Source organism: Ursus americanus, chromosome 11, assembly GCF_024610735.1.
Source record: "Ursus americanus isolate L20-20 chromosome 11, mUrsAme1.1.p, whole genome shotgun sequence".
In the NCBI taxonomy this organism is placed as follows: Eukaryota; Metazoa; Chordata; class Mammalia; order Carnivora; family Ursidae; genus Ursus; species Ursus americanus.
Window position 1 is genome coordinate 34,704,317 of NC_142137.1, and position 27,249 is coordinate 34,731,565.

Consider the following 27,249-nt stretch of genomic DNA (forward strand, 5'->3'; position numbering starts at 1 on the left):
CCACCTGGCAGCATAAGGCCACATGACTGAAGGCCGGGTGTGCTGGCTTGCTGTTAGAACCTTTTTATCCTGCGTGATCTATGCTTTGCGTTTACATTCAACGTTCATTTCAAGCTACGTCCAAGCCTCAGTAGAGGGCTGTTTGGGACTTTCACGGTCAATGTTCTCAGGGACTATTAACCATGTACGGGCCACTGAAAGAGGAGGTTTGCACACCACCTCACCTGCCCTTGTATTTAATGCCTACCTCACGTGGTTTATGCTTACCAGAGCACGCAAATTAAAAGCAACAGGATTCAACCTCAGATCTTAATTGGCCGCATCTACTGTGACAGTAAAAAAAAAAAAAAAAAAAAAAAAAAAAAAAAAAAGGAAAACGAAAGAGCCTTTGACATAGTACCTGGTGGAAGCGGAAAAGCTCTACGTCCCCTTACACTGTAATGCTATATAGTCTTTAGAGTTTCAAAGGTTTGTCTTTTTTCCCAGAAAAAACGCTGCCGGGCAGGAGGGGTTTCCAGAACGGTGCACTCACCTCTTTGATCTTTGCCCTCTTCTCGCGGATGGCGGCGTCGGCCGGTTCCCGGCCAACCGCCCCGATTGGGGGCACGAAGTCCACCGGGGGCAGCCTCCTGAACACCGCCTTGTCACGCAGCTGGTCCTGGGCCACCTTCTCCTTCTCCAGCAGGATATCTCTTTGAATCTCCTCGGGCAGCTTCTGCAGGGTCTCCTTGGCTTCCCTGAGAGCCCGCTCGTGGTTTTCGCGGATCCTGGCCAAGTTATCCTCCAGGGCAGCGCCCGGGTCCCCGGGCGCGCCCTCCTCGCCACGCCTGGCTCGCCCATCTGCCGCGTCCTCGGCGCGCGCCCCGGGCCCGGGCTTATGGTCCGCGGCCGACTGCAGGGCGGGGCTGGAGTGGAACAGGACCCCGCTGAGCAGCTTGGAGGAGTCGGGCAGGAAGAAGATCGCCCCGAAGCAGAGCGTGATGAAGGCGCTGAACACCAGCAGCAGCACGAACTTCTCTGTTAGGCGGAAGGCGGCGGGGCCGGATCCCTTCCTGCCGCCGCTGCCGCCGCCGCCGAGCCCCCCGCCCAGGCCGCCGCCCAGGCCGCCGCCCGCCGGGCTGCTAAAGAGCGGCAACAGGCCCCCCACCGGCATCCCTCCAGCCGCCGCGGCCGCTGGGGTGCCCGCTGTCCAGTGGCCCTGCGCCGCGCCGCTCAGCAGCCAAACTTCGCCGCCGCCCGACGTCAGCGGCTGCGGGGCTGGGTCCTGCGCATCCAGGCCGCCCGAGCCCCTGGGCTGGGCTGCAGGTATGCCCTGGGGAAACAACTCTTCTGTGGGTCTTCTCCCAGGGGCAGGTCCTTTGGCAAACAAGCACGCGCGACAGACCGCTGGCCGCAGCCCCTGCGGGGAGAGAAACAGTAAAATGTAGTAATTACGATGATGGTGATAAAGTTTCCAGCGGGTCTCCGCCCTCCGACGGCCGTGTGAGCCACCGGGACAGCTCCCCCAGAGCGGAGTCGGGAGTCTGGCTCCGGGCACCGCCCTCGGAGCTCACTCTTTGGACTTGGGGTGAAGTTTTCTGGTCCCGGGGGATGGGGTGTCCTGAGCACACCTGGAGCAGGGCCGCGTGCGGGCACCTCCTGGAGAGGGCAGCGCACCTCTGGGGCTGGAGGGACGCAGCGCGGGTTGGGGGGCTAGTCAACTTCGCCAGCTCCCCATCTCGGAGCTAGGACTAGCTGCCACTGCTTTCCAGGCGGCGGCTGAGCATGCAGCCCAGCCGCCCCGCAGCCCTGGTCGCCGCTCGACTGGGCTAGCGCGCCGACCCGCGGGCGAGTAGGAGCAAGCAGGGCTGCACGCTGCCCTCCACCGCGGCCCCGCGAGCACTAATACCACTGCCGGACTCCGGGCGTTCGGAAACGAGGGCGGTGACGCGTCCGGAGAGTGATGGCGCGGGCGGGCCAATCACGCACCGCTTAGGGACCCGCGGGGGCGGGGCCGAGGCCGGGAGGGGGCCGCGCGGGGCGGGGAGTTTACGGGAAGCGCAACCTCGCGGGGGCCCGGCCGGGGGCGGGGAGGTCGCGGGTCTGGGAGGCGCGAGGCCGGCGGGAGCGGCGGCAGGGAGGCCGTCCGGACCCGCTGCGGAGGCCCAAGGCGCGAGGAAGCGAGCTGGGTTCGGAGTCGGGGAGTGTATCCCGCGCGGTCCGCGGGCCCGGGTCGCAGGGGCTTGTTGGCCTTGAATGGCCCGGGAGGCGCCCGGACTGAGGCAGAACCTCCCTGCCGCCCCCTCGGGCCCGCCCCCCAAGCCGTGCGAGGCCCGCTCCGAGGGGTCCCGCGAAGGGCAGGTCTCGCTGAGAATCGTCCGACGCTGGGTCGTTCTGAACGTGTCTTTTCTCCAGTTCCCTCTTTTTTTACCCAAGACGGGGATTCCCCCGGTGCCTGGTAGCAGTCAAACCAAAAGTCCCCCGTAGAGAAGCCGTGGTCGGAGAGCATTTGAGCTCTCTGGTCTAACATCCTTTTACGTCCTAAGATTCTCAGCGTTTTGTGGTTGCTTAGGATGCTTCTTCGTCTGCATCCTTTCCCCACCCACTTGAAGAAAAAAAGTTGTCTACCTCCCCCACCCACTCCCACTTTCAAAATTCATTTATCTCATAGAAGTTGGTCAAATTTTCCATTTAAAGAAGACAGTTTTATGCCATAGTTTCAAGCAATGAATTTGAACACTGTGTTGAAATTAAGTCTTGGATGTGATTACTTCCAGGGAAGTAAGGACGTGGTCCAATAGAGATTGTTTTCAATACAGCATTATTTTACAAAATGTGTTTGTAATTTCCCAGTTTTTCTGCAAAAAAAAGGGGGGGCGGGGGTTATCAGAAAAGAAAAAGTTGACTACTGACTTCTCAGTCTTGTAGCAACTAGCTTGGAGCAGCCTTATCCTATGCTTCCCCCTTCTCTGAAAACGTGATTTTAGCTGTTTCTGCTTGCCATTTTTAAAACAAAGGAAACAGCTGGCAATTTACAGGAAGGTGCCTACAGTACAGTCGTTTCAGGTGTAGGCTGTACGAGAAACTACAAAATTAAATAAAAAATCCTTATTACAGTTTTCATTTAACTGTTCATTTAAACCATCATTATTTGTTGTATATTTGTTTTGTGTAAAATGAGTTATACCTCCAAAGTTTCTGTTAATGGGAAATTGTTGTTTAATAAAACTGACCTTTTGGCTTGGTTATTCTGATAACTGCTATGAAATTCTATGCCCAGAAGAGTGCAGCATATCCAAGCAGGGTAACAAAGTTTGGAAGGACTGAAAAAGAAAACAACGATTTTTTTTTAATTAAATGATGGAATAGTCATTTTTATTTCAAACTACATTTGCAAGTTGTGAATAGGCTGAAAAGTTTGAATCAGTGTGAAATAATACTGTTTATTTTCAACAGCTTTAAAATTCACTTACCTCATGGATAGATAGATAATAATTAGGGTTAATACCCTAAAAGCTAATCCCTTTATGATCTTTTTCCGAATGATTTATTATTTTAATTATTATGTTTTAGGAATGGAATTATTTCTTATAGCCACAAAAATATTTAGAAACTTTAATTTAAAGATAGTATACTAAGTATTTCAGAAAGGCAATAAAAACTACTTCTAAGTGTATGTTAAAATGGTGACGAAAGGGGGTTGTAGACCTAATTCTGCTTCTGGCACTCTTTAATTTTGATACCAAACCAGTTTAGACATTTAACCCATCACCTACAGTGGAAATATTAAAAATTTAGCATATGGTCTTAAAGATGATTTTTTTCCCCTAAAAACTTCAAGTTTGATTTATCTATATTGTGTTTACATCTTTTAAAGTGACTGCTCTGTTTATTTCTATTTCCCTTTATGGAAGGTTGCTTTAAGATTACTTTATTAATACCTGTATTTCTTATAAAACAGAGATTTATTATGAGTGAAGCCTGGCTTTAATGATTTGTTAAACAAGAAAATAGCATGGGTGGTTGATTATAGGATATGTTTTAAATGGGGCCAGTCTGTGTTAGGTAGGATGAGAAATATGTGGGAGTGCTCATATTTGGGCTACAGCAAGTTAAAAAAAAATCAGAGAGAAGGTATTTGAAAGGACATACTGACTAAATTAACCATGTAAAAACTTTTAAAACAACCACACAAAGTCCTGTATATTCATGGTAAAGGAGGAGTACTGGATGGTCAATAAATTAGAAATTGCATTTTGTTGAAGCAAAATCTGACACTTTGCCCTGATTTCAATACCATAAGCACTTCTCATTCCACAGTTGGAAAAACAGTGTTTTATATCTTGAGATAAAGCAAAAATACAGGTGACGGTTCTGGTTCCCAAATAAAACCTTGACTGTGTCCCATAAATCCATACTCACCCACCACATATACCTGAAGATATGTCATGATCTTTGTGAATACAATGATTGTGACAAAGTTGCTGTTTTTTCATTATGAATAGTTTTTTTTTTAAAGATTTTATTTATTTATTTGACAGAGATAGAGACAGCCAGCGAGAGAGGGAACACAAGCAGGGGGAGTGGGAGAGGAAGAAGCAGGCTCATAGCGGAGGAGCCTGATGTGGGGCTCGATCACATAATGCCGGGATAATGCCCTGAGCCAAAGGCAGACGCTTAACCGCTGTGCCAACCAGGCGCCCCTCATTATGAATAGTTTAAAGCAAACTTAGCAACCTTAGTAATTCTATGTGGTTTTTCTGTTTAAATACTTGGTGTGCATTCTGAATTGTCCAGCTAGTCCTAAAGTATGACTTGTACCTTGTATCTTTTGCAAGTTTGCCTACATACCTAATTCTTACTTTTTCCTTTTCCAATGCTTATATCTCTGTATTTTTTTCATAATTTATAAATTTTTGTGTTTCAAGATAAAAATCTTTAGAATCAAGTAATTTTTTTTCAAAGATTTTATTTATTTATTTGACAGAGAGATAGTGAGAGAGGGAACACAAGCAAGGGGAGTGGGAGAGGGAGAAGCAGGCTTCCCGCCAAGCAGGGAGCCCGATGCGGGGCTCGATGCCGGGCTCAATGCGGGACTCAATGCGGGGCTCAATCCCAGGACCCTGGGATCATGACCAAGCCAAAGGCAGATGCTTAACAGCTGAGCCACCCAGGCACCCCTAGAATCAAGTAATTTTTTTAAAGCTGGTTTTGGTTAGAGATATCCCCCCAAGGTGCAAAGAAATCCCCCAAGTTATTTGGCTGCTTGGATTTCTGTGCTTTTAAAATAATATTTAACAAAGGGTACATTTATCTTTTATATTAACATGCCAAAAATTAAATATAGTAATAATTATAAACAGGGTTGGGGGAGTGACAATGTTTTTATAAAAACTATGGTGAATGAATATTTATCAGAAATCTAATAAAATTATCCTGTTGCTGATTTTCTACTTGTCTTCAAATTTCAGGTCGGAATAGGTTTTGGCCTTTATTTTTAAAAAACTGAAATGTAATATGTAAAAAAATAGTTCATTGTGAACATTAGTCTTGAATTTTCAATACTTCATTGGGCAACTCTGAATTTTACATGAAGTTTATGAAGTTAGTAATTAACCAAAGTTACAAAACAAACTGTTAGTAATATTTGTGGTCTTTGGAGGAGCAACAGCTACAGCTCTGGTTCTTTTTCTCCCACTCCTCAATTTATTTTGGAACTGGCTGTATAATAGATAATTTTTGTAGGACTTCAATCACCTTTGTGTATGTGTGGGAGGCTGAATCAATGAGACCCCATCTGTCCCTGCATGCTCCTGTTGAAACATCTGTTTTTGTTTTGAATGCTCATTTCATAAATATTAGTTGTCCCCAACTTAAAAACATTGTGTTCCACCAAGTATTTGTACATTAGCTCTTTGGAACTTTCAGAGTGCTTCTTTACGTAGAAACAAAGTTTGCAAATGGTGCTTTGGGTTGTAGTCTACTCTACAAAGTTCTAAGACTGTAGGAAAGAATGAAATGTTGGAAAAACACTGTTGCAATGCTAGTAATCAAAGTAGCATTAAATTAGAAAGTGTTTTATTTATCTTGAATGTTGGAGCCTGAGGACAAACATTTATTTGAAAGAAAAGGAGATAGAATGATTATTTCAGAAAGATTCTAAACCTACTTTCAAGGTCAGAAAGTTTATGGAAGTTCTTAGGTACAGTTTTCTTTCATTATGTAAAGCTTTCTTTTGGTTTCAAGTGTATCACTAGAATTACTTTTATGATGTTTTTGTTTTTATTTTGTTTTGACTTAACAAAAGGACTGAAAGAGGTAAGTACAGGGAGAGATTTTTCTGAGTTAAGTGGGCAAAAGTTTGGACGAGAGAGTAATTTATTATAGAGGACATGCATGTCCTTGGCTGTGTGACCATGGGTGATAAGTTACCTATCTTCTACATCTCTCATTCTTCATTGGTAACATTGCTATGGCTCTTAGATTAGATGATATAACTAATGTGTCTGGCACAATAGACATTTGAGAAATTTAATTCAATTTTTCTCCTTCCCTATTAAAGGAATTAATGTCCAGGGTAGTCAAAGAACAGTGTCTAGAGGATTCTTAAAAGGAAGACTAAGAAAAGCATGAGAAGCAAGAAGGTTAGGATTATGTGGTTCCTCACATGGTTGTCACTTTTCAAGTTCTGTCCTCTATTTAAGTAATATCCATTAGAGGTGTCAGGGAAACAGCCTCAGGTTTGGTAGGCAGTGGGTCCTACAAGTGTCTCCACTCATTATTTAAGTAGGACCAAAAAGTTTGCCAACTAACCAACTTTATAGTTCTATAAGCCTTTAGAAAATGGGAATGATGGCAAAGTCTCTAAGTGAAGAGAACAATATTATTGCTCAGTGCTTGAAGAATCAGGAAACCAAGGATTCAGGGCAAAAAGGCTGGGCAGGGAATGTCAACAATGACCTTTAGGAGCCCTTGTATCTGAAACGTTTGAATTTTATGACTTGAGGTGAGTATATTATTTCAACTGAGTGAAACGAAAGGAAAAAGTTTCTTTCTCTGACCAGAGAAAAATATACAATGTTTCCTTCGTTTTTAATTCATTAGATACATTTTTAAAAGAATAACTTTTTCTTAAAAAATTGTTTCCCTCTTCATTCTCTGTCCCATAAAAGATCATACACTTATCCAGAAAAACCAAATAAACTCAGAAAAGTTATAAGACATTATTCTGCCCAACTGAAAATTTTTTCATGAAATAAAATGAAATGAAACCACATGTGCCTGTTCCTGTTTTGGAGGAATGATCTACAACTATGACACGACAGCACTTGGCTTCCCAATTTCATTGCAAAATAATTGCGCTGTTTGCACTACATATTCAGACTTTCATACTGTCTTTCAAGGCAGAACTTTGTCTTAGCCCTGGGTTTCTGTAAACGGATCAGAATTCACCTATGGTCCTTTGTCCACTGAACTTATTTTTCAAATTCACTTGGACCATTCTGCAATATATAGATTCATAACGGGCTAAGGTAAAAGCAGATCTGTGTTGTAGATTGTACCTGAACAAATTGCATCTACTGAATGTGTGACAGGTGGTCTATTTGTTTAGTACAATTAATACTGGTCTCGACTGTGGGAATGAGAGGGACATGTTGAAATTAACACAGGAAAAGTGAAGGGAAGAATTCCAAACCAGTGACCCATATATCTGTTAGACTTAATGGTCCAAAACTGGCAGATAAGGTTTCTACAAATTACTAAGCTTAAAATGTGTTGAGTTTGAGATACTTAATCTGGCTCTTAGAGTATAAAAATAGTTTTTGAACACCCACTGAGATTGTTAGTTTTTCCAGTTTCTCCCAAATATTAAATGGGTATAATGTTTTCCACTATTATGATACTATCATAGCTTGAACAGTAATGAATAAGAAATGAAATATCAGGTGCCTAAACTTTTCATCTATTTTATATTCTTTATTTTTTCCAGTTTCAACAAATATCAATTTATAGGTAATCTCATTTCACTTAGAACCTCATCCAGTGCCTTCCCCCACCCCACTTCAAATATTTCAAAGCCATTTATACTTGACCATTTCACTCATATTTCTTAAAAATTTAATGATTATCATCAAACCAAAGATTAACTCCATAAAATAAAAAGTCCAGTTTCATTTTAAATCAAGATCTTTCAATATATTCCATGTGGTTGCTCTTTTTCTTAATTTCTTTAAGTCTTTAAACGTACCTTACTTTGAAGGCAGAGCCTGTACTTTTTTGATGGATTGAACGTGTAGTGTGTAAGAGAAATCAAGGTTGAACGTTGTCTTTTGCCCGAGAAATCTGAAGGTTGGAGTTTCCATCAAGTGAGATGGGGAAAACCGCAGGAAGCAGATCAAGGGAAGAGGAAACCTGCTAAGTTATCTAGCATGGTAACATATTTAAAGTGTGACACATGGGGCAACTAATATTTGATAAAGCAGGAAAAAACATCCGGTGGGAAAAAGACAGTCTCTTCAATAAATGGTGCTGGGAAAATTGGACAGCTACATGCAAAAGAATGAAACTTGACCACTATCTCACACCATACACAAAAATAAACTCCAAATGGATGAAAGACCTCGATGTGAGAAAGGAATCCATCAAAATTCTAGAGGAGAACATAGGCAGCAACCTCTACGACATCGGCCAAAGCAACCTTTCTCATGATACATCCCCAAAGGCAAGAGAAACAAAAGATAAAATGAATTTATGGGACTTCATCAAGATTAAAAGTTTCTGCACAGCCAAGGAAACAGTCAGAAAAACTAAGAGGCAGCCCACGGAATGGGAGAATATATTTGCAAATGACACTACAGATAAAGGACTGGTATCCAAGATCTACAAAGAACTTCTCAAACTCAATACACGAGAAACAAATAAACAAATCAAAAAATGGGCAGAAGATATGAACAGACACTTTTCCATTGAAGACATACAAATAGCTAACAGACACATGAAAAAATGTTCAAAATCATTAGCCACCAAGGAAATTCAAATCAAAACCACACTGAGATACCACCTTACGCCAGTTAGAATGGCAAAAATAGACAAGGCAAGAAACAACAATTGTTGGAGAGGATGTGGAGAAAGGGGATCCCTCCTACATTGTTGGTGGGAATGCAAGTTGGTACAGCCACTCTGGAAAATAGTGTGGAGGTCCCTTAAAAAGTTAAAAATTGAGCTACCCTATGATCCAGCCATTGCACTACTGGGTGTTTACCCCAAAGATACAGACGTAGTAAAGAGAAGGGCCATATGCACCCCAATGTTCATAGCAGCAATGTCCACAATAGCTAAATCGTGGAAGGAGCCGAGATGCCCTTCAACAGATGACTGGATTAAGAAGTTGTGGTCCATATATACAATGGAATATTACTCAGCTATCAGAAAGAACGAGTTCTCAACATTTGCTACAACATGGACGGCACTGGAGGAGATAATGCTAAGTGAAATAAGTCAAGCAGAGAAAGACAACTATCATATGATTTCTCTCATCTATGGAACATAAAAACTAGAAAGATCGGTAGGAGAAGAAAGGGATAAAGAAAGGGGGGGTAATCAGAAGGGGGAATGAAACATGAGAGACTATGGACTATGAGAAACAAACTGAGGGCCTCAGAGGGGAGGGGGGTGGGGGAATGGGATAGACCGGTGATGGGTAGTAAGGAGGGCACGTATTGCATGGTGCACTGGGTGTTATACACAACTAATGAATCATCGAGCCTTACATCGGAAACCGGGGATGTACTGTATGGTGACTAACATAATATAATAAAAAATCATTAAAAAAAATAAATAAAATGTGATACATGGAATTAGGAGATTATGGAAAGGTTATCGGTTTCTCAAAACATCAAGGGCTTGCTTATGGGAATAAATGGCTGAGGTAGGGTAGAGAGTAAGATTGAGAGGATCCTGGACATAACCACCATGTTTATCCTGAACACAAATTGAACTTATTAAGTCATCAATTTGTTCCACTCCTCAGCTCCTTTTTCACAAAAAGTTACTGGTATCCAGACAAGTGACGCAAGCACACTGACCTCACAAATATTCAAATCCATGCCTCTGTAAACTTAGACACCTTCAGGACCGCCCCCAAAAGTTCTACATCCAATGGTGAACAGCCACATGGTGTGGCCTGTTGCTGGTACCATATTCCTCTTGCTGACATACCCTTAATATCCTTGAAGAAATCAAATTGAAACCACTTTTCCATGAAATTTTACTAGAAAAAACTCCTGTTCTATTCTTTCTGTTACTGTTCTTGGCACACTACAATTTACTTCTGAATGGTTTACTTGCCAAATAGTTGGAAAGAATATTGGTTTAAGAAAAAGCCCCAAATCAATACAGCTGTTATTGCATCTTTAAAATATCACAAATAAGTCTGAAAAATCATCTGGCATCTTGCTGTTTCCATAGCTGGACAACTTAGATCTTGTTCCTCAGCCTGCTGAACTGCTCCTTTTCAGAAACGTAGGCACCATCCCCAGAATTTTCTGGTATCCTTGTTTTTACCTGTTGTGGCTTGCTGAATCAAAGCAGCTGAGTTTGACTCAAGTTCAATGTCATTTTCTTCAAACATTAACTCATCTTTCTGGGCGTGAGATACTGAACAAGCAACACCTGGCCTCATCCGAACCCTGTGGATGTATTTTTCACCCAAGAAAATTTGGATTTCAACAAGAGAACCATTCTCCTGAATAACAACATTGATGGGGAAGTGAGCACACACAAACCTCATCTTGTAACGGAAACCCAGTGTAACACCCTTGCCCATGTTCTGTATATGACTACAGATAGTGCGAACAGTAGTCAGTTCTTTTCTATTTCTCACCGTTTGTCAACTTGGAGCCTCTTCTTCATCTTTCCAAGGAGACTGAGTTCTACATTGATGTGACTGAAGTCCCTTTGCAGAGTTCCTCTGAGGCCTTTCACGATAACAGTGCGTCCCTTCAGAGTGACGTCAACATTTTCTGGAATGTCAACAGTCTAATTGCTGAGAATGGTCTTTATTCTCACAGTAGATGTGACAAAGAGAGCCTATTTTATATTCTTAATATTGAAATCCACATATATCTCTATCAAGAATTTAATTTCAATATTTTCAAAAGTAAGTAGCCATTATCAGGAATTTAGTTTACTTAAGTAATCCTAGAGCTGATTTCTTTTATTCCATAGATATTAATAAGGTAGAATAAATTACTGTAAGAAGAAAGTTAGGAAATGTAAATTTGTGAAATTTTTCAATTAACTAATAGGCTATATATAATGTTCCATTAAGTACATTTTATTAAGTGTATGTAGCATCATCATTTCCCTCTCCTTGAAAAAGTGTTTTAAATTTACACACACGGCTGGTGGGAATGTAAAATGGTGCAGCTGCTTTGGAAAATAGCCTGGCAGTTTTTTAAAAGGGTAAATATAGAGTTACCAAACGAACCAGCAATTCCAGGCTAAGTACATACCCAAGAGAAATGAAAATATCTGTACATAAAAATCTGTCCATGACTGTTCATAATAGCACTATTCATAATATATAGCAGCATTATTTATAATAGCCAAGGGTGGAAACAACATAAATGTCTATCAACTGATAAAATATGGTATATCCATACAATGAAATATGATTTAGCAATAAAAAGGAATGAAATACTGACACAAATTGCAACATGGAAGAACCTTGAAAACTTTATGCTAAGTTAAAGACTGCAGTCGCAGAAGACCACATATGCTATGGTTCCATTTATAGAAATGTCTAGAATAGGTAATCTATAGGGACAGAAAGTAAATTAGTGATTGTCTTGCGTTGGGATCCTGGGGGAGTGAAAGGTCACCACTAAAGGGTACAAGATTTCTTTTGGGGGATGATAAAAATGTTCAGTTGAATGGCTCTGTGAATATGTTAAAAGACATTGCGTTGTACACTCTAAATGGGTGATTTTTATGATATTTGAATTATACTTGAATAAAGCTGTTACAAAAAGAATGTTTTCCTTTCAGAACTAGTTTACAAAAAATCTTTCTCAAGAACCATGGAATGCCTTAAGCAATAAATAAATAAATAAATAAACAAATGAAGTTGACATCATACTAAATAGAATTATTAAATATTTAAGCTTGAAAAGTAGTAAGTAGAGAGTATACTTTATAAAGTCAAGAAACATTTTCAAGACCACAGAGGAAAACACTAGAATTTCTCAGCTTGAGAAATACATACTTCTACTGAGTAGTCAAACCAAGTGAATGTTTTTAAGTTATGAATCACTTCTATACTCCACACTCTTTCCTATTAAGTAAAACATAGACAAGTAATAGCATTCATATTTTTTGATGTGTGGAAAATTACTATTAACTGTACCTCATAGCACTGTAGTGAACAAAACGTTTCCAGGAGACGTTAACTTTCTCAGAGTAGGCAGCTTAAACTAAGCAAAATGATACAGGGGCAATAGAGCTAGATTAAGAATCAGAAGACCTATTTTTAAAACTAGCTCTCATTTTTGTGGATTATTTAAACATTTAGCCTCAATTTCTTCTGCAAAATCATGGGGACTCCTAATCGAAAGGGTTGTTGTGAAGATCAAATTATATATTGTATGCATATCAGAAAATGCTCTGTAACTATAAGGTATTATAGCAACTATTAATAATCAATAATATTAATTATGATGTCACGTTAGTTAAATATTTGTTATGATTAATTCAATATTACATTACATTAATTAAATTCAATAAAATATTATGTGTATTAAATAGTATTAATTATTAATATAATAGTGCTATTTATTAATATTAGTTAATTATTATTAAGTACTTAGAGAACCTACTATCAGAATTCTAATACAATAATCACTGGAAGACCAGAGAGATAGAATTTGTATCTATTCTATCTACCTACCAATCATCACCAATATCTTTAAATGAAAAATATTTTGAAGAATTGATTATTCTATTTTGTAAAGAAATTATGGATATTTAATAGGACATATCAAATTCATAGCAGAATCTATATATGACTCCTCTATGTTCAGCTAATCCTACTAAAATAAAAACCATTATCCTGCATGTCTTCAAGAAATAATAAAAACCAGGATATCTTGAGAAATTTTCTATTTTTCTCCTTTCTTATAGCATTCATACTCCCATTAAACTTACATTTTTCCCTCTTAAATTGATTTTGCCTTTTGTATTTCTACAATTTTATATTCTTATCACAAATGTAATCCATATTTACTATAGAAAATTTAGGAGACATGAACCAACAAAAAGAAGAAAACTTAAAAATTCTTATAATTACAGTGTGTTTGGCATATCTCATAAGGCAGCCGAGTTGTGCTCTCTTTCAGTACAAATAAACATTTTTTTTTTTTCTGGTTTGCCTCCCTTCTCCTCTGTCCTGCCTTTATAAACTTTATTTGTGGTGAGTAATATCTCTCTTTCCCACTTGACCTTGAAGGCAGATGTGTAATGCTTTTGTTAAAGCTCTGAATTTTCTCGTTTAAAAACATGGAAACAAATAGGAAATGGAAGAGGTTTTATCATTGATTTTCTCTTTCTAGTCATTACAGTTTTCTGTTTATGCTGACCACTTATTTCTTTACCTTCTTTTGATGCCAAATCATTAAAATGTGGTAACTTTTATTTTGGTACGGAGACATATTTTCGTAAAAATTTGGGGAAAAAATGAAGGAAAAAAGAAACCAATTCTTCCCTCCTTATAGATAATCATATTTAATATACTTCATATCTTCCTTGTCATTAAAAAACATACACATGAAGGCAAAAAAATTTTAAACACATAAATGTAAAACAGCTAAACATTCCAGGTGCGATTTCTTTTTCAAGCTACAGAAATTTGGCACGTGGAAGGAATTATCTGAACTAGTCGAAGAGGACTTTTCTCAGCATTGGCTGTTCTACCCTGCCTCTTCCACTCTTCTTCGTGGATTCAAATTATCCAGACCCTGCTTGGTTGATTAAAAGATGTAGCTACTTTTCTGTTTTGGTTATGATTTGCTTTCCTCTTTGTTTGGAAGTTTTTAGTTCAATTTAAAACAGGGTTGTGAGTTTTTGTTTTGTTTCGTTTTCAGGTTTTGTTTTGTTTTGTTTTTTGGCTGTTGTTGTTTTGTCTTACCCCTCACATGCTATCTACAGTTAAAAGAAACTGGCTTATTGGTTCTTTCCACCACTCAAAGTAGACTTTGTTATTAATTTCCTTCTTCAGTGTTACTGCTCTTTCTGAAAACTAAAGATGCACTGCTGGGCACTGCTCTCCAACAGCCTTTCAAGACATTTTGGTGACCAATCTTAAGTAAAGACAGAATCCTTTATCATTTCATAAGTGCCTCCCTGTTTTATGCATTACCTGCAGCAAATAAGGGACTTGGAAATTTGAAATGCAAATATAAAATTGCAGCAGCTTTCAGATCTAGTTCAGGAGAAACTGAACACAGAAACAATGTGTTGAAATTGGGATACAAAGTAAATGGAACTCGTTATTATTATTTATTCTCGTTTCCTTCATTTAGTACAGGAAGAAGTGATGATGTAAAATTGTTTTTGAAATATGTGTGTGGTTTGTGTGTGTGAGTGTGCATCTGCGTGTCTGTGTATCTCAAAGATGCTTAGGCCAAAACTTCATTTCTAGGTCCTAAACTAATTACATTCTTTTTTTTAAAAAATTTTATTTATTTATTTGAGAGAGAGAGAGAACGAGTGGGGGGCAGAGGCAGAGGGAGAAGCAGGCTCCCTGCTGAGCAGGGAGCCCAGTCCGGGGACTTGATCCCAGGACCCTGGGATTATGATCTGAGCCGAAGGCAGACGCTTAACCGACTGAGCCACCCAGGCGCCCCTACACCACTCTTCTTTAAAAAGATAATTTTTTCCTTTGTCCTTTGCCCCCCAACCTGCTTAGATTCTGTGATTCATAATTTCAATAAATATTTTGCCAATATCCTAAACCTTTTGTCCCTCTGTCCTTTTGTTACATTTCTCTGGCAAAAGCCTCAATCCCTGGGGAACACAAACATCTACTTTTTCAGGGCCTGTGCCCCAGCTGCCAGGTCTTGGTAGAAAAAGTACAGTATGGTGGACTGACGGCACCAGGATCTGTGTCCAACGTCAAGGGGGCCTCAAGACTGCCCTCTGAGCCTCTGCATCTATTTGGTCAATTTACTCTCCCACCCTACATGACCCTTTCAGACCTTCTCCATTTTATTCTACTCTCTCTAGCCCAACAATTCCCAACCAGGGGTGATTTTGCCCCCAATCCCAGCCCCTAGGGGACCTCTGGCAATGTGTGAAGACAGTTTTGACTGTCACAGCTGGCAGGACAGGGGTGGGGTACTGCTGCTCAATATACAATAATACACAGGAAAGACCTGTATCATACAGAATTGTCTGGTCCAAAATGTCAACAATGTGGAGGCTGAAAAACTCAACTCGAGCACCTTCATGCTCAGCAGATGCTATTCTTCCTTTACAGAGAAAATAGCAGCCAACTTTTGAGAACTCCCTCATCTTTTCTATTTCAAACACAAAATATACATTTCTGCACAGGGTCTCCCTTCTCATTACGACACAGGGACTATTTCCTCCTGGCTGAGACTAACCCACCACCTGTGCTTTGGACTTCAAAGCCTCCCACTTTCTCCATAACATTATACTATTTATTATTCGTTTTCTCTTGTGTGTATTTGATCTTGCCTTCTACATTCTTCCTTTTTGATTTTAAACACAATGAAGTTTCTTCAACTAAACAGACCCAAAATACCCCACAGAAAATGAAACACCCCCTCCCTTCAGGTACTATCCTGTCCTTCTCTCTCTTTGCAGCCACATTTCTTCAAGGAGTTGTTAATGACACCAGCTGTCTACAATTCCTCACCTCCCACTCATTGCTCAACCTACTCCAGTCTGGCTTCTAGCCTCATCACTCCATGAAAACAAGCTCTAAGGAAGGTCACCAATGTCCTCCACATCATAATTCCTGAGATAATTTTAAATTTTCATTTGACTTCACCTCTCAGTAGCATTCACCAGTATTTATCATTCCCTGCTTTTAAAACATTCTTCCCTTGATTTCTGTGATGCAACAATCTCTTGGTTTTCCACATCTCTGATCAATTCTTTTGTTTTTTGCTTATTCATCTTCTTCTTGACCTTTACAGGTAGGCATGTCCTTAAGGCTCGGTGCTGGAACTTCACTTGTCTTTTTAATCTTCACTGTCTTCCTAACACATGTCATTCAGAATCCTTGCTTAATTTAACATACATATGCAAGATATATTTTTTTAATATTTTATTTATTTATTTGAGAGAGAGTGCATACACGAGCACATGAGTTAGAGAGAGAGAGAGCATGAGCAGGGTTGAGGGGAAGGGCAGAGGGAAAGAGAGAAGCAGGCCCTCTGCTGAGCAGGGAGTCTGACTCGGGGCTTGATACTGGGACCCTGAGATCATGACCTGAGCCAAAGGCAGACACTTAACTGACCGAGCCACTCAGGCACCCCAATATATAAGGTATTTTCAAATTAATACTTTTGGTCCAGGCCTCTTACAGTTTTAGATCTGTAGATCTAGTTACCTGCTTCTTTTTTCATATGTCTCAAAACATTTTGATCTCAACATATCTCTAATTGACATCTACCTCTTTTCTTAGACTCCCCTCCTTCTAACATTGCCTTTCCAGTTTTGGTGAAATTCCTCAGTCCTGAGAAGGGGAGATTCTCAACCTCCTACTACTGAGTCTAGAAGAGCCTGGTCCTCATCCTCTCCAATGTCAAGGCAGCCAGTTCGCAGCACCTGATCAAGGCTTTTCCTATTGCTTCTTTGCATCTCGAGTAACTGATTGAAAGGCAAAGATTTTTTTATTTATTGCAAGCATTTATTCCAAGCTTAGAGGGTAATAATGGTATTTTGCTGCAGTGGTTTTGTGTTATGGCCAAAATATTCCTCCTAAAAGATGTTTATGATCCTCTGTGCTTCTGGGAACTACAGAATGACCTCAGTTTTTGATGATTTCCCAAGCCTGACCAGTCAGAAAAGTAGGGATTGCTTTAGAAGACAAGGGTACTTATTTGGGAGGGCTCTTTCCCTATGCCTTCATCCAAATTCTTTTGGTACCACCTGTTCACAATCTTACTTTCATGTGAGAACTAGATGGACATTAAACTGTGACAACCCCAAAAGAATTCATCCTGGGCATGATGAAAGTCTGATTTTGGCCGAGGTTTTGCCAGAGATGAAAGATTCTTTCAGTCAGAACTAGAACAGTCACTTCCAGAACAGTCACCAGATGTTCCCAGGTTTTAGTTCATACCATAAGCCAAACATTTAGGGATTTAAACTTAATTATCTCTTTTTTAAAGATTCTAATGCTATTAAAAACACTAACTTCTACCCATAGTCACTGACCTGGTCAAATCCTTCACTGGTGATGGCAACAATGTCCCCCAGATTTTATCCCTATTGGGTACCTGAGTGCAGGTGACCAAAGATGATAATTTAATTACTTTTTGGTCATTATATACCAGGAACTTCCAGATTATCTTCCTATAACATCAAGGAGGCTCTCATGCTTTTCTGTAACACCCTACTTCCTGGTTCTAAATTCTTTGATTTTATAAGATGCTTTTGATTGCAAATAACAGAAAGCATTTCTGGTCTCCTTCAGCCAACAATAAAAGGAGAAGGGAGGGATTTATTAGAAGGATACATAGAGTTTATGGAATCAACATGTGACTATTACTCCCTTAAATGAGGTGGTTATGCTGCTAGAGGGAATTAGAATTATTTGCAGACTTGTATTCAGAGTTAGAACACAGAAAGCCCCAGGACACCAATTATAAAAGTGAAATCTGGAAAGAGAAGGCTTAGACATCAAAATATTGGAGAACTTTACGAATTCACATCGGCAGTAATTTGGAGAGCATATATAATAATAGAATTTTAGTGTATGTGACCAAAGATGGAGAAACAATTTTAGATTAGGCTGAATATAATTATTGATATGAGTTCAGTTTTAGGAGATTCCTAATTCCTGATACAATGTGATGGAAAGAAGTTGGCCTGGGTAACACTAAACTAGACTTACAAATGAACTTGAGATGTTGGAAATGTCTAATATAATGTAGAGAAAATAATTCAAATAATTGGGAGACTGGAATACTGGATTTATCATTGGTGTCCTGATCACCTGTCCATTAAATACATTCCTCAAGCAGTTCTAGAAGACATTCCATTTACTAGGGTTTTGAGACATCTGCTGTGATTGAAGCTCTGGCATATTACAAAAGGGGTGTTAGTGGTTGTTCTTTAGAGGCTATGGGAGAAGCTAAAATAGAACTGGGTTTCCTGATTTCAGTAAGAACAGTGAGTCCCTAAGATGGTAGAAGCCAGATAGGTCACTCATCACTGGGGGAATGCTGGGCCTGTTACTATAATGTCAGCAAGGTATGAAATGGGGGTGACTATAGGCTTCTTTGCCAATTGACTAATTGATCACAGAATCCTTGGAGTTCAAATAGAAGAATAGTCCCTTAAGATCACATTTTATTTCTCAGCCAAAAACCACTGATCTGGTGAAGAGTTCTTTTCTCTATACTCTACACTAGAGTATATATGGCTTATCAATGATGGTTAATCCTAGAATTTAGCTTTCAGGGTAAAGAATATATATCACAATGAAACTAGAGGAGGAAGAGACATTACCTGAAACTCATAGACTTGTAACTGGGTAGAATAATGAGAGATGCGGGATTATCTTCATTTGGAAAAGAAGTGTGTTTTGTGGCGTAAGTAACACCTACATTATGTTAGGAGGAACAGTATTTTGGGAAGTGTAATTTTGGGAAGAAGTATATGAGTGAATGTTGGTCTGCCAAAGGTGTGGACCATTGTGTATGTTTTTTATTTTATTTCTGACTCTCTAACATTTTACCACATTCCTATTGGGGCAGTCCTTAGTAATACAGTTTTGGAAAAAATAAGTGCCCCACCTCGCACTAATAACATTGAAGATGTCAGTTCCTCTCTTTCCCTGCTCTTGGAAGACAAACCTTAGGCATATGACTTAGTGATTTATTTTTTTTATTTTTTTAAAGATTTTATTTATTTATTTGACAGAGATAGAGACAGCCAGCGAGAGAGGGAACACAAGCAGGGGGAGCGGGAGAGGAAGAAGCAGGCTCATAGCTGAAGAGCCTGATGTGGGGCTCGATCCCATAACTCCGGGATCACGCCCTGAGCCGAAGGCAGGCACTTAACTGCTGTGCCACCCAGGCGCCCCGACTTAGTGATTTAGACACTGCTACCTAGGAATGTAAATTTGAAAATGGAGCACATAAATGAAGATAGGATGAGGATTCATGTTTGGTTATGGTGGCATGATTCTTGCAATGTCAGGGGTATTCTGGCCAGATGATTCTTGTCAAAAGACTCTTCTTATTACCACTGATTCCTAGACTTCTGGACCTGGTTTGATTCCTGTCTGGTTTCCGGGTCTCATGATCCAGCAGCCTTTGATTTGGTGAGTTCATGACAGCATTTCTTCTCCATTTCTTTGCACTGAGATAGTCAGAGTTCACTTATATAACTTCCATATGTTAGTTGTATCTTAATAGATACAGAACTTAAATGCTCAGTGAATGGCAACATCATTTGTCCAGTTGAACAAGTAAAAAATCCAGGGTACATGCTTGACAATCCCTCTCTCACCACCCCACATCTAATCCACCACTAAATTTTACTGATTTTCCTTCCCAAATATCCCTTAAGCTTTATCACCATCAACATCAACACCCTAGCGTAAGCCACCATTATATCTCACTGGGACTATACCAACCTATTTGGTCTCCCTGAACTTTTCCCCTTCTCTAACCCATTCTTTTCTAACTGTAAAATCTGATCATGTGGGGAGCCTGGGGAGCCTGCCCAGCTAAATCCTCTTTCTTTTAGTCCCTGGGAATGTACCTTGATGCTTCCTACCTCCAGGCCTCTGCATATGCTGTTCCCACCCTCTGGAACTCTCTTCTTCTTTTTTTTTTTTTAAAGATTTTATTTTTATTTATTCGACAGCCAGTGAGAGACAGCCAGTGAGAGAGGGAACACAAGCAGGGGGAGTGGGAGAGGAAGAAGCAGGCTCTTAGCGGAGGAGCCTGATGTGGGGCTCGATCCCAGAACTCCGGGATCACACCCTGAGCCGAAGGCAGACGCTTAACGACTGAGCCACCCAGGCGCCCCTGGAACTCTCTTCTTCCTCTATTCCTTTCACACAGTTAATTCCTACTCATCCTTCACATCTCATCATATCTTCCTTCTTCGTGATTGCTTTCTTAGTCTGCTCAGGATGCTATGACAAAAAACTCCATAGACTGGATGGCTTATACACAGACATTTATCTATCTCTCATAATTCTGGAGACTGGGAAGTCCAAGATCAAGGTGTTGGCTGATTCAGTTCCTGCTGAGGGCCCTCTTCCTAGCTTTCAGACAGTTGAATTTTTGTCGTGTTCTTATATGGTTTTTCCTTGGTGCACATACATGTGGAGGGGAGATCTCTTTCTCTGACCACAAATCCTATTAGATTAGGGCCCCACTCTTAAGACCTCATTTAATCTTAAGTACCTCTAAAAGATCCTATCTCCAAATACAGTCATATTGACTGACTTCAACAAATGAATTTGGGAGACACAATTCAGTCCCTAGCATTCTTCCCCTTGTACCCTAAAATTCATGTCCTTGTTACATGCAAAACATATTTATTCCATCCCAACAGTCCTCAAAGTCTTAACTCATTCCAGCATCAACCCTAAAGTCTAAAGTCTGAAATCTCACCTAAATATCATCTAAATCAGATATGGGTGAGATGTGAGGTATGATTCATCCTGAGGCAAAATTCCTCTTTCTCGCTGTGAACTTGTGAAACCAGACAAGTTATGTCCTTCCAAAATATGGTGATGGGACAGGCATTAGATAGACATTCTCATTCCAAAAAGGAGAAAAAGAAGGAAAGGATGATGGATCCCAAGCAAGTCCAAAACCTCATAGGGAAAATTCTATTAGATCTTAAATCTCAAGAATAATTCTCTCCAGTTTGATTCCCTATTTTCTGAACCCTAATCAGGGGTCACATCCTCATGTCAGGCAGAGGCCATCTGACTTGTTGAAACTGAGTTAGTGATCCTGATGATCTCTGAATCACCTTAAGGACCATTTTTCTCTTTTTTCAAAGGATAAAACATGCTTACAGCCAAACAGCTCTATGGTTCCCTTCTATAGAATCCAAGAAGTCTGATAGCCTCTCTTCATTCTGTTCCACTTTCTATGCCCCTTTTGATCCAAACTGGCAGTATCTCTGTTGGTATAATCTCATTTGTATTCCTGGTTTCTGCTGAGATGACCAATTAAATCCATGAGCCACATCTATGATCTCTTTATCAAGTGGTTGCTCAGCCATACCCTTAGCATCCTCTTCAGAACTAGCTTTTTTATTCTTTTGCAATATCAGTAGGCTTAGAATGTTTCAAATCTCCAAGTTTTGGTTCCTTTACATTTAACACTTCCTTCTTCATTTCTCTTCTCTTGAATTTTACTAAAGCAGTAAGGAGGACCCAAGCTGCACCTTCAATACTTTGCTTAGAAATCTCCTCCACTAACGTCCAATTTCACTGCTCAAAAGTTCTACCTCTCTCAAAACACTAGAACATAATTCAGCCAAGTTCTTTGCCACTTTATAAGAAGGATCTCCTTTCTTCCAGTTTCCAGTAATCTGTTCCTCATTTCCCTCTGAGACCTCTGCAGTCTGGGTGGAGGAGGGTTTGAGAATCTTCATTTCTCACTTTAAGAATCACTACTATAAGCTATGAAAGTGCTTCTCAAACTTTAAGATGCATGCAAATCCTGGGTCATCTTGCTATGTGTAGATTCTCTTTCTATAGGTCTGGGTGAGGCCTGGGATTTTGCAGTTCTAACTACCGGGCCAGTAGCAAACTGCCTCCAGGTGGGTTGCATTTGCATCATCCAGACACTTGTTAAGAAAACCTCCAAATTGATCACCAGCCCTCCAAAACTGAATCTGCATTTCACAATGCATGTTAACATGATTCATGTCAAGTAATATTTGAGAAACACTACTCTAGCTGCTTGTATCATCAGGGAATTTAGGGAAACTGCCATTGAGGATATGATAGGCTTGAGTCACAGAAAACTTGTGAATAGATACTTCACTTTGTCCATGACAGATTGTGTTGGCTAGATAGACCATTTACTTCTAACACTGTTACAGTTTATAAGCCACTTTGAAAACATTACTACTTTTGGTCTTGACAGCAACATTATCATATGTGTAGAGCAAGTATTCCTATTCCCATTTTATAGTAGAGGACCTAAAAATTAGCATAGATAATTCACATATTTAATGTTATACAGCTAATACATGACAGCTCTTTAGTTTGAACCAAGAACTTTGCTCTAAGTCTGGTATTATTTTCCATGAAATCACATTTCCAGATCTTTCTATCTATTAAAAAATGTGAATTTGGAAATTGTATTACTTAAGAGGGAATTGGTCTTTCCAATCAAATCATTTCACATGATTTGTCAGCCTGCTGCTTCAAATCTTTAAAAAACAGCTTTCACCCTATCATCACCATGCTCTTCTGAGATGTTCTTTTCTGTGTATTTTACTTTTTTTTGACATTTGGAACATGGCTGGAAGTCAGGAAGTAAAGAGAGCTCTGTACAGCCAAGGTGGGAACATCAAGATTAAAATGCCAAAGTTTACAGAGTTTATTCATAGATAGTGTCTGACATAGGAAAGCTCCTGGACCACTCCCTGAGAGCTGGAACACTCTGGAACAGGTCCTAGAAGTATGGAAATTTCTTTCTTTCCTCCACCTCTTCCCAAAGCTAAAGCATATAAAAAGCAGCATTTGAAAGGGAAGAGTTCCTGTCACAGGCAAATAAAATGACAGAGGTGAAAAAAATCTTGGACCTTTTGCAACAGAAAGGAGACAGCAGCCATAAAAGAAGAAGAAGGAGGAAGAGAGGGAGAGGGGGAGGGGGGAGGAGGGAGGAGGGGTGAGGGAAGAGGAGAAGAAGGAGAAGAAGGAGAAAGAGCACAGGAAGTTCAGCAATACACAGTCCTATGCACCACAGCAGGCCAGGCAGGCATCATGACTCTACACTAGAGTGGAATTTCACTTTCAAATAATGATGATTGTACATCATTTAAGAAAAGGTTAAGTTATATTTAGAGTACTTTGTTGAAGAAAGCAGTAAGATATGCAATACGATTCAGAAAGATTTCTACAAAGAGATTTAAGTGAGCAAATCTTCAACATTTCAGAGTGACACATCCTCTAAGGGTTCCTGATAGATGACATTGCATTACATTTTCTTTTGTCTCCCTTTCTATTGTAGTGTTTTAGAGTATGGAAAAGACATATACACTTGCATTTCGCTTACCTGAATTCAACTATATATATATGCAGACCAAGAAAGAAAAAAGAAAAAAAGAGAAAGGAAAGAAAAGAGAAGGAAGAAAAAAAAATCTGCGGGGGCGGGGGTTGGTTTCCACCAGCCATCCTATTCATTGAGCACATATTTTGGCACGAACTGGGGGGGATGGAGGGAAGGGAAGACAGGCCTGTGCTGTTACCTCAATCTCAGTTACTCTCAGAGCTCTTATTATGCCAGGATCTTGCTTTGTGATTACAGTGTCTGAAAGCAAGTATTTTTTGTGCCCCATTACCAACAAAATATTTTATCTGTTGAACAACTGAGAAAACATTAAACTCTTCAAACGCTGGTGTAAAACCTGGTTGTATTGTACTTATTGAGAAATACTCTGTTGGTGTCCAGTGTTTAGTGTCAAACAAAAAACAAATTTGGATTAGTAAAGACTTTATTTGAAAGGATTATTGTGAGATAAGGCAAGCTTCTCAAGAGTGGGGCAAAAATATTGGTTTTTATAGAAAGGAATGGGTTGGAAAGAATTAGGTGGGGAGAAGTGGATGAGTGGCATGATCTGATGGCAGTTCAGAATGTTTTTACCCTGAGTCCAGCCTGTTTGAAGAGGGTTGTGTGCTGGCTCAGGATGAGAGTGAACCCAAGTTTAGGAACCTTGGAAAAGAAGAGGGGTTTAACCAAAGTTTGGTTAAGAAGCATTTTGTACACATTGATCAGTGGGATGAGCAGCTCTGCTGATCATTAATGAAGCAAAGAATGGGAATTTGAAGGAACATCGTCTGGTCTCACTCTAGTTAACTGGGGGCCATCTGTAATTCTTATTGAAATCATGGGGGAAGAGTCCTTCTTTACCCTTCCATTTCCTGCAACTCAAAGGAATGGGGGATATCTTAACCTTTGCTGTTTTCCAGGAGCACAGGGCTCAGTTAAAATTCAGCATTGTCAATAGCATATAAATATTACAATACACACTGGATTTTAGGGGGTAAATAATCTCATGAGTGAACTGTGGATTATACAGAAATAGTTTTAGACAATTTCTGTATAAACAAAGACTAGGATAGTCAAAATATCTAACTCTTTTTGTAATCATGAATATTCCTGGAGCAAAAGAAAAAAATGGATTCCAATGGTATCTTTATTTCTTGCAGTTATTTTGCATAATACTTCTGAAACATATAAATTATGAAAACATGGTGTGGTAAAAGGAATTTGGGAGATAATTCTTGCTTATGGAACCGTACCCCAAATTTACTACCATAGTAGTTTATAATGGTCTTTTTCTAAGTATGGATATTTTTGTGGGTGAAAAAAACATGAAATATGAAGTTACTTCCATTAGAATTTATTCAGCATAAACTCATCTCTATAAGTCATAGAAAATGATGACTGAGAATGGTGTAAGACAAAAATATTAACTATAAATTAGGGACTAATAATACAACTCTAAATAAGATCCCTGTGTCTTAGCAGGTGACCCAGAGCATAGAAATGGTGGATGTAGATGCCATGTACAGAAGATGTTGGTGCTGCATCCTTCAGCTGGGTCATCACTTAATTCATAGCCAGTTGAGTGGATAAAATAATTGAATAAGCCTCTCAAATATGAAGCAGCCTTACAAACCTTATCCACTTCCAAAATCCTTGGACTCAAACCTGTTTAAAGCTATCAGATTAAGATGGTGGGAACAGGGGTAGGCTGGTAGCTCCTTCCTTCTTCCAAGGAAGTATGGCACTTCATCCTCCCCTCCCTTCCCTTCTTCATAATGACTTTGTATACTCAATAAATGTGGAGGATTTGGGGAGGATGAGGGGCAATTAAGAAGAAAAAAGGCTCTCTTGTCCTTTGTTCTTTACCCTCTATTGCCCTGAGGTGGAACCTTAATTATAACTTTGAAATTAAAAGCTAGCTTATTTAGATTGATAGAAAAGGAACTGCAATTTCAAGTTTGCCAAACTTGTGTATTATTCTTGAATTCTTTCCAGAATCCAGACTACTTTAAATCCTCTTTTTCAGAATTTGTTTGATATAAGATAATAATGTTTATCAGAATCAACTCAGGCAGTTGTTGAAGGCAATTTTTTTCTAACCCAGTTCTATGTGTCAGCCACCACTGTTCAAAGCACTGGACATATGTGGGTGAACAAAACAAAGTTCCTATCTTCATGGAGCCTAATTCTAATGATGGAGCTAAGAGATAATCAACAAAAACGTAATATGATTTCAAGTGGTATTATGTGCTCTGAAAAAAAATAAAGTAATATAAAGCATAAGAAATGAAATGTGTCTGTGTCCTTTCTGATAAGGTGATATTGGAGGAGAGATTTCCATGGAATGAGAGAGCAGGACAAGTGATAAATTGGGGAAAGAGCTGCCCAGATAAAGGGTAGAACAACTATAAAAACTTTGAGAGAAGCATGTATTTGGCAGGGGACTAGTGTGACTGAAGAAGACTTAAAATATGAGTGAGAGGAGAAATTAAATCTGAAGGGTAGCCTGGAACCAGATCATGTAGAATCCAGTACGTTATGGGTTAGAATTTTGGGTTTTATATTAAGTGTGATTGGAATTCATTGAAGAGTTTTTGTGGAAGAGTGACGTAATCAGATTTACACTTGTAAAGGAAGTCCTCTGGCAGAAGAAAAATTATAGCAGATAGAAACCTGGATCTATGCAAAGAGAAAAAGAACACTGGAAATGATATCTGTATGGCTACATATAGAATACTTCATTTTTTAATATTTAAAACATTGAAAAAATTGACTTAAGCAAAATAACAGTAATATTTTTTGGAGTTTATAACATATATAGAAGAAAAATATGTATCAACAACAGCACCAAAACAGGGATAGGGAAAATGAAAGTATGTTGTTATAAGATTATACTATATGTGAAGTGGTAAAATAGTACTCAATGGTAAACTGATAATTTAAAAATATATACTATAAGCCATAAACAGCCACTAAAATTAAAAACAATTATAGCTAGGGGTGCCTGGGTGGCGCAGTTGTTAAGCATCTACCTTCGGCTCAGGGCATGATCCCGGCGTTCTGGGATCGAACCCCACATCAGGCTCCTCCACTAGAAGCCTGCTTCTTCCTCTCCCACTCTCCTGGCTTGTGTTCCCTCTCTCACTGCCTGTCTCTCTCTGTCAAATAAATAAAAAAAATCTTTAAAAAATAAAATCTTAAAAAAAATAAAAAAATAAAAAAAATAAAAACAATTATAGCTAATAAGCAATAGAGGAGATAAAATGGAACCACAAAAAACTAATTAATTCAAAAGAGAAATAGGAGAAGGGAACAAACAGCATATGTGAAAAATAAAAAACAAATAGCAATATGGTAGATTTAAAAACAACCACATTAATAAGCATTAAATGTAAATGGTCTAAATATTCCAATTAAAAGGCAGAGATTGTCAGATAAAAAGCAAGACCTAATTACCTGTGGCTTATTAAAAAACCTACTTTAAATACAAAGACACAAATAGGTTGAACAGAAAAGGAAAAAGATAAATCATGCTAAGACTAATCAAAAGAAAACAGAAAAGGAAAAAGATAAATCATGCTAAGACTAATCAAAAGAAAACTAGACTGACTATATTATTTCAGATAGATTTCAGAGCAAGGAATATCATGAAGAATAAAGTATTAATTCATCAAAAGGACATAACAATCCTCAATGTTTATGTATCTAGTTACAAAACTTCAAAATACATAAAACAGAACTGATAGTACTGCAATGAGAAATA

General features: G+C 39.4%; 2 protein-coding genes and 1 pseudogene across 10 annotated transcripts in view; 1 reads left to right on the forward strand and 2 right to left on the reverse strand.

The window, feature by feature from the left end:
* MAN1A1 (mannosidase alpha class 1A member 1) overlaps positions 1-1,153 on the reverse strand; it is a 185,176-nt gene extending 184,023 nt beyond the window's left edge. For all 9 annotated transcript variants that reach the window (XM_045798564.2, XM_087865430.1, XM_087865429.1 and 6 more), the window contains exon 1: positions 533-1,153. In XM_045798564.2, the coding sequence (XP_045654520.2) occupies positions 533-1,153 (621 nt within the window). The remainder of the gene's footprint in view (positions 1-532) is intronic.
* A 65-nt stretch (positions 1,154-1,218) lies between these two features.
* The window catches only part of LOC148109263 (uncharacterized), a 556,689-nt gene continuing 530,658 nt past the window's right edge, over positions 1,219-27,249 (forward strand). Inside the window, exon 1 of the transcript XR_015726096.1 lies at positions 1,219-1,305. The gene's annotated coding sequence lies outside the window, so the exon portion shown is untranslated. The remainder of the gene's footprint in view (positions 1,306-27,249) is intronic.
* LOC148109264 (large ribosomal subunit protein uL6-like) lies at positions 10,493-16,863 on the reverse strand (annotated as a pseudogene).